Below are 8,135 nucleotides of genomic sequence, written 5' to 3' on the forward strand. Positions count from 1 at the left end.
TGTACATCCTTAAGTTTGAATATATGTGCTGAAAAATTCCACTAAACAGTACATTTAGGAACTGTCACTGTCCAATACTTAATGTTGTGTATTAACAAAATCATTTGTTCACTATAAAATGCATTTGGAAGGATTAAAGTGCAGCAGAAGATTTTCAGAATACCTTTGAACATACTTTGATGGATCATTGTGGAAGAAGAGGACTCGGAGGAGTTCCTCTCAATTTTCCCTGTTTTCTGCAGCTTTAGGGAAACATTTCCTCCTCTCCCATCCAAGCCTCCGTGGTCTGCCCTGTGTTCCCTGTGTGCTCCCGTCTGTCACGGGGATTACCTGGAAGCACTGAAGTTCACCTTAGACCTGTAGACCCCACCTCATGGCTGGAAGAGGTACAGCTCTTGGCAGGGCTGTAGTCCACTGCGATGCTGTAGGAGAGGGTGACCACGAGTAGGCTCAGGCTAAAGACAGCTGAGAAGAAAGTGGTCCAAGTCCTCAGCAGAAATCTCACAAATGTGTTATTTTTACAGGGCTGAGCCGTGTCATCACATTTCCCTTCAAGAGAGAGGTGCCTCTGGGGTTGCCTAAGGAATGGCAGGTCCAGCGCATGCTTGCCTCCAGATAGTCAGAAACAATCTGGACGTTAGCACATTTCCTCGCAAATCGACCTTCGGTGGTTCTCCAACGAGTAGGTATTTCTCCCGTTCTGAAATGCACTATCTAGAGGCAAATGTATAACAAATTAATCCCACATTGATAGAGCCAGACTATAAAATGGACAATAATATACAGAGGAATTATCGCAGCTCCTCGCCGATTCCAAAAGGACCCCAAAACACAGACCCCATGCCCATCACTGCCTAAACGTCAAACCATTCCCGTGCCTTTAGCAGGGACGTAATTATTCTCCCCACTGCTCTCTTCAGAGCACTCTTCACCTCCTGGTTCCTCAGGCAGTAGATCAAGGGGTTCAGCATGGGGGTCACCACCGCGTAGAAGACAGAAATGATTTTGTCCCTGCCCAGGGAGTAGCTGGAGCTGGGCCGCAGGTACATGAAGAGGAGGGTCCCGTAGAAGATGGTGACGACCAGCAGGTGGGATGCACAGGTACTAAAAGCTTTGCGCTTGCCCAGCGCAGAGCCCATCCTCAGGATGGTGAAGAGGATGCAGCCGTAGGAGATGAGGACGACTGATACGGTGGTGACCTCGTTGAAGCCCCCAAAAGCAAGTAGCAGCAATTGGTTGAGGCGAGTATCGGAGCAGGCCAGTTTTATCAGTGGTGGCCCATCGCAGAAGAAGTGGTCGATGACGTTGGGGCCGCAGAAGGTCACTCTCAGCGCAAACACTGTGAACACCACCGAATTAAAAAACCCAACCCCGTAGGACCCAACCACAAGGAACACGCAGAGCTTCTTGGACATGATGACGGGGTAGCGCAGCGGGTAGCAGATGGCGACGTAGCGATCATACGCCATCGCGGCCAGGAGGTAAAGCTCCACGATTACAAAAGCAGCGTAGAAATACAGCTGTGTGAAGCAGCCAGCAAAAGAAATAGTCTTCTTTTCTGATGAGAGGTTCAGCAGCATTTTGGGTGTCACAGCTGAGGAGTAGCACAGATCCAAGAAGGACAAGTTGCTGAGAAAGAAGTACATGGGAGTTTGAAACTGGGAATCGAGCCGGACTACAGCAATGATGCCAAGGTTTTCCGTAACGGTGATGATATAGGTGAGCAGGAAAACCACAAAGAGGGTAAATTGGAGGTCAAGGCGATCTGTGAAGCCCTTGAAAACAAATTCTGTCACCGTAGTCCAGTTTTCCCAGTTTTCCCAAGCCATCAGTGTGCCAGAGACTCCCAGCTCTCAGGCAGGGAGATGATTTCCATGAGATCAGTTATGATGACTTAATCCCTTGCTTAATTATTACTGGGTTTTAATTCTGTGCTCTGTAGATAAGGAAGACATTTTCTAATGAAACACTGCCAGACACCCTGGCAGGATGCTTAGCTGGTCCACAACCCCCTGGCCATGCAGGGACCCACGCCTCCTGACTACATCTGCCATTCGAGCTCTTAAACCAAGCTTTGAATATACCTTCTACCTTCAGGTATTGATTTCAAGGAAAGAAGTACGAAACCAACAAAGCAGGTTGTCCCTTGGGCGTCACCGTGGCCTTCACTGTGTGCGTTGTTTCCATCTGTCTGCAGCTTTTGCCACATGAAGGGAAGAGCAGCTCACATTCAGTAACGGTTGTTCTGAAAATACACAAGCGAGAAGAATATTAGCGTTCACTCTGCTTTTCAGGTTGACGATGTCCCACAGACTTTTTATTATCCCAGGTAGCTCAAGGTTTGAATTTGTTGCACAGGGCTTCTTATTCCAAGTGCTCAGAAACAAAAATGATGTGGGGTTTGGTTTTTTTTTTTTACATAAATGATTGCTTACAAAGTTAACGGCTACTTTGGGGAATAAACTGCATTTCGATAACTGCTCTCATCTCATGAGAACACATACATGGACGGAAGGGCACATGCATATATCTCTCCTTTTCCAATATCTTCCAGCTTAGCTGGTGACTTGCTAAAAATTGCGCTCTGCCCTTTATTTCTACCATTTGACTTTCATTTCAAGCAACCAGTAACTTCCCAGGTACTTCCAAGCAACTGATTAACATCCCAAATTAAGGTTAGAAAGTAAAATTTCCTTTTCGGAAAAAGTTGGAACAGAACGGTGTGTCTCAAACACAGACATCTGAGAGCACTTTCAGCGCAGCTCCCCTGTCTCCGCGAGGAAGGCAGTCACCCTCATCCTCAGCCCCACGCCAGGCTGGCGTACGCTCCAGTTTCTGCTTCGTGCCCTAGGCCAGTCCTCCGCCCGACCCTGAAGGCTCTCGCTGCCCCGTGTTCTTGCTTGCCACCAATGCCACCGCTATGCCCCAAGCAGTACCTGAGATGCCACCTCTTCTGGTTTCCTGCAGAAGATCCAGCCCTTTCCAGTCTGAACTACTTTTACGCCTGCCTCTGTTACTAGTTTCTCCGAGGACATCATTCAGAAGACAGACGGAATCTGCACCTTTCTATTTCTGACGAAAACTAGGGAATAAACACAGAAAATTAGACACTATTAAATTCACTTGGAAGTGTGCGTGCTCATCCCATAAAAAGGATAAAATAATTAACACGTCCCCCCAAAAGGATTGTGCCTGGGGAGAGGGTAAACACATAAGACGTACTTAAGATTTCCTCGTGCAGATATATATTTGTCCCAGTATAACTCTTACCAGTAGGCAGGATATGTTTTCAACGAGAAATGGCAATTTTTGCTCTTGTGACAATCACTCTTACGTTTCTTCGGCATTGCCTCTAATCAGAGCTTTCTCACCTGTCTGCATGACTATTGCACACAGTCATCACCGCCTTAAGAAAACACCTCCTGTTTCCACCTTCTAGCTTGCTTTATAAATCAGAGCTTCAGGGGAGCAAATTTATTCCGAGGCTCCTTTCCTCCTCCTGTTTCTTAATTCTACATGGTGGTGGATGTCCATGTGTGGCTGTGTCTCCCAGAGGCTCTTGTCCTGACTATTTATCGCTTTCCAGCTTAGCGGGTTGGGACAAGCTGCCAAGAGCCTCATTGGGCACATCACCCCGTGCCAATCACTCTTGCTTTTTCTCCCCTTCAGATATAATTGGAAAGTTCCCTTAGTGATTTCAGGAGTTAGAGGTCTGGAGCTATTACCTCCTTAACCCTTGAGATGGGTTCTCTTCTGGGAGCCAGGATATGCCGAGATCAGAAACTGCTGTGAGGTTATTAAGAAACAGCATCTCAGCATCTCGTAGCTATGGAAACTTTCCAGGCTGGAAAGTTTTACCAATCTTTACTAAGCCTTGAAAATCCTAAAGAATACTCTACCCATTTCCCAAACAAAATGCTGCCAACCTACCGAAGACCATAACTCTAATATCAACTGGAGGAGGAAACGGCGGAGGTCCTAAGGAGCAGAGAATAACACTTGAATATAATGTGAAATTTATTACTCTGTTTCCCTCACTGAGAATACTGTCTCCCATGGCACCCATGTAGGGACCTGGTCTGGATGGAGAGGGACTGCCAGAGGAGTGAGCACTGGCTGGGCTGGCGAGTGCTGCAGGGGTTTGGCCTCTTCAATCTCTTAAACAGAGCCAAGGGGGACACCGTGGTGTGCAGGGGACCATCCCACGGTACCTGAGCAAGACGAGTAGGGTAGACCCAGAGACCCGGGCCAAATTCAGCCAAGACTCCAGACCATCAAGAAGTTGGTGATGATGAGGTAGGTCCAAGGTCAAGGCAAGCCCATCTCCTGGTCCGGGGTTGAGTCCAGCAATTGCTAGGCAGGTCCATGATCAAGCAAAGGGCGGATCAAAGGAGTCCCTAGGTGCGCACACCCATTGCTCAACTGGAAACCAGCACTCCTCCAGCATAACCCAAGAGAGGAGCAAGCTCCCTGGGCTGAGCTTAAATAGAGCTCATGGGCCAATGGGCAGAGGGTGGGGATGGAGGCCCCAGGTGAGGCTGGTCAGGGCCATTAAGGCCTGTTAGTTCGCTCTGGGAGAGATTTATCACTGTCTGAAAATGCCCATTTCTCACCATTGAATATAGTGGAAGCCCAGAGTCACCAGCTCCGGTGTGGACATCCGTGCCATAGGTACCTAAATGTGGATAATCCCACCCTTGCCGGAAAACTGGGCTGTCTAGTGTCCACAGAGGGACATCAGCAGCTCCAGAGTCAGTTGTGAACCATTTGGGGATCCTCTGAAAGAGCTGAAACGTCTCTAAACTCATTTTCATTCTGTTGGCAAGGTCAGACCGAAACCTTTGCGTGGTCCACAAGTATCCCGAAGCATCATACGAGCTGGTCATCACTGCTGCTGTGTATGCGCTCAGTGATGCCTCACCCACGTGATGTCTTTCAGATACCCGAAGCAGCACAATGGCTTTCAGAATTGCATTTCACCCCTTTTTTTTTTGGCTTTTCTTTTTTTTTGCTCTGGTAAACCCTGGCACGAGGAGCCCTGGGGGCTTTCTCCCAGGAGAGCACGAGGGACCGTATTTACAGCCCCGTCACCCACAAGCTCCACTACTGGCGTCTGGGAAGGAGCACATCTCTCTTCACATCAGGCGGTTAATAGAGGTTATGGGGACGCGGAGACGTTCTCTGCGGCATTTGGGATAAACCCTTGGCTCCCATCACTCGATAGCAGCGAAGGCGCAGGAGGAGCCGTAACGCCAAGACAAAGCAGAGCCTCGCCTGCGTTTAGGCAGTGGGCTTTCTTCTTCACGTCCTCTTGTCCTCTTTTTTTGGGCTCTCTCAGAAAACAGCCTTACCCAAGTAGGTTTTCTTTATAACAAGAGGGAGTAATGGCTTATGCAAATTGTTTTTCTTTTACTTAGGCAGCTAAAGCAAGATGAACTGATGCATGCAAGTGTTAAATAAGGATGAGTCTTATTTTGCTGTAAAGAAATGCAACATTTCAAATTGTCAGCAGAATATAGTCATAAAAAACCAGCCTTTGGAATCAGCACGTCTTAAAATTAACTCAGTTTTCAAGTAAGCATCTTAACTTAAATCCCATGGTTTTAGGATGCTTCAATCATGATTTTAGCAATGTGAATTTTATCCATTGTCAATGATATATAATAGTTTGACAAATGTGATTTGAAGACTGGAATAATAATTAAAAGCCAAAGGAAAGTGTCTGGAGGTCATTAATGTTGTGTAATCTGTGATTTCACTGGGACTGTGACTTTCTCTTGCTCCGGGTTTACGTGCACTCCTATGAGGTTCCTCTGAGGTGTCTTCTGAAACAAGTTTCTTTCAAACTGAAAGTGAGTAAAGATCTGCTTCTTTTCTTAAATCTGAAAACACACGTGGTAGAATAAATCCACAGTTTTAAGTATCCAAGCATAGAAAAACAAAATTGCCATTCCTATTGCTTCAACTCACTCCCTGTCTAAGTACCTCAACTGAAAAGCAAAAAACATACACAAGTTGGGTTTAGAAAATGTAGTAGAATACACCAAAATATGGCAGTGAAAGTGGTGATTGATTGGAGTGCCATATGGTCCAAAAGTGAAACTATTTTTTATAATTTTGATATTTTTCTTCCTTTTGCCTCAGCAGGTAACATCTGGCCATGGGAGGAAATCACACCCAGACTAAATTCATCCTCTTGGAAACTACAGAGAGTCCACGTGCGCAGGCCCCTCTTTTTGGCTTCTTTCTGTTGATTTACATTGTCACTTTGGTGGGGAACATTGGGATTATGGTCTTGGTTTGGGCGGTTCCCAGCCTCCACACGCCCACGTACTTTTTCCTCACCCATTTTTCATTTGCTGACGTCTGCTATTCCGCAGTCGTCTCCCCCAAAATGCTAGCAGACCTGATATCGGAGAATAAAACCATTTCTTTCGCTGGCTGCGTGACGCAGTTCCATGGCTTCGCTTTCTTTGCGACTGCCGCGTGTCACCTCCTGGCTGTGGTGGCCTATGACCGGCATGTTGCTATCTGCACCCCCCTGCTTTACGTGACGGTCGTCTCCAGCCGCGCCTGCCGCAGCTGGTAGCATCAGCCTACACCATCGCCTTTCTCAGTGCCGTCATCTACACAGGCCGCACGCTTGGGGGTTCCTTCTGTGGACCCAACCAGATCGACCACTTCTTCTGCGACGACAGCCCCGTGCTAAAGCTTGTGTGCTCCGACAGCCACAGCAGCGAGGTGGTCATCTTTGCCTTTGTCGCCATAAACGTGGTGGGCACGAGCGTGATCATTTTGCTCTCCTACATCTGCATCCTCCGCACGGTCCTGAGGATGCGCTCAGCACGGAGCAGGTCCAGAGCCTTCAACACCTGCGCCTCCCACTTGACGGCTGTTTCCTTATTCTACGGGACGATATTCTTCATGTACCTACAGCCTGCGTCTAGCCACAGCAGCCTGGATAAGGTGGCCTCCGTCTTCTACACCCAATTGTGCTCAACCCATTCATCTACAGCCTGAGGAACGAGGAGGTGAAGGGTGCTCTGGTGCAGTGCAGGAGAAGGATGTTAAACCGCTGCCAACATAAGAGAGTTGTATCAGCTAGGAAGTGAACGGTTTATCTTAAGTGAGAAAGCCTCTGATGGATTAAACCAACTGGATTTTTCCCTAATCCTCACAATTTTATGTAGGCTCTTCCACAGTTTCTGCACAAAAGCGAATTACAGTTCTCAGCCCTGAGAAACAGACCCCACAATCACATCTTCCTTGGAAGGAAACCAGGAGGAGTGGGAGCCTCAAGCTTTATTTCACCTTTGCAGTCACCAGCCTGCAGGGAGAAATTACCCTGAATTATTCCAGGCTTCTCTTTCTCACAGGAAGCACGAATCGTAGTTTTATTGATTTACAACTTTTTTTCACTGATAAATATGTATTTTTCTTGCAAGATTATTGACCTTATCCCTAAACTCCAATAAAATTCCCCACTGTTAACTGCAAGTTGTTTATTAGAGTTAAGCTGCCGGGGTGGGAGGGAACATTTGGGAAGTGTAAGTGTATGTTAAAATTTGCTTGCCGGAAAAAAGTAAGATAAAAGGCTTGAAAAGATACAGTGCATTTGTTTCTGACTTAAGAAGTGAAAAAGCTGGTGGGAGTCAGGATCTCAAGCTATACCTTTGAATATCCAGGAATCCCTTCCCAGGCTGCACACTTCGGCATTCATCTTCACTTAAAAGAAGAAAGTGTAGGCAATGTAATTAAAAATACAGGACGATGAACCGTGCTGTGTTAAGGACAACTTCTGCACAGTGATAGCGTCCAGGGCCCTGCCATTCATTTCTCGTGGTGTTTTACATTCATCTTCGTCGTGGGTTAAGCCCAGCCGGCAGCTCAGCCCCACCCGGCCGCTCGCTCACTCCCCCGCTGGGATGGGGGAGAGAATCGGAAGGGTAAAAGTGAGAAAACTCGCGGGTTGAGATAACGACAGTTTAACAGGGAAAGCAAAAGCCACGCACGCAAGCAAAGCAAACCAAGGAACTCATTCACCGCTTTCCATGGGCAGGCCGGTGTTCAGCCATCCCCAGGACAGCAGGGCTCCGTCACGCGTAGCGGTGACTTGGGAAGACAAACGCCACCAC

General features: G+C 47.5%; 1 protein-coding gene and 1 pseudogene across 1 annotated transcript; one reads left to right on the forward strand and one right to left on the reverse strand.

Annotated features, from left to right (window-relative positions):
• Positions 1-854: 854 nt before the first annotated feature.
• LOC142088457 (olfactory receptor 5AP2-like) lies at positions 855-1,829 on the reverse strand. The gene has a single exon (XM_075163840.1). The coding sequence runs from the start codon at positions 1,827-1,829 to the stop codon at positions 855-857; it is 975 nt and encodes a 324-aa protein (XP_075019941.1).
• A 4,322-nt stretch (positions 1,830-6,151) lies between these two features.
• LOC142088458 (olfactory receptor 5AP2-like) lies at positions 6,152-7,112 on the forward strand (annotated as a pseudogene).
• Positions 7,113-8,135: the final 1,023 nt, after the last annotated feature.

This window comes from Calonectris borealis, chromosome 14 (assembly GCF_964195595.1).
Source record: "Calonectris borealis chromosome 14, bCalBor7.hap1.2, whole genome shotgun sequence".
NCBI lineage: Eukaryota > Metazoa > Chordata > Aves > Procellariiformes > Procellariidae > Calonectris > Calonectris borealis.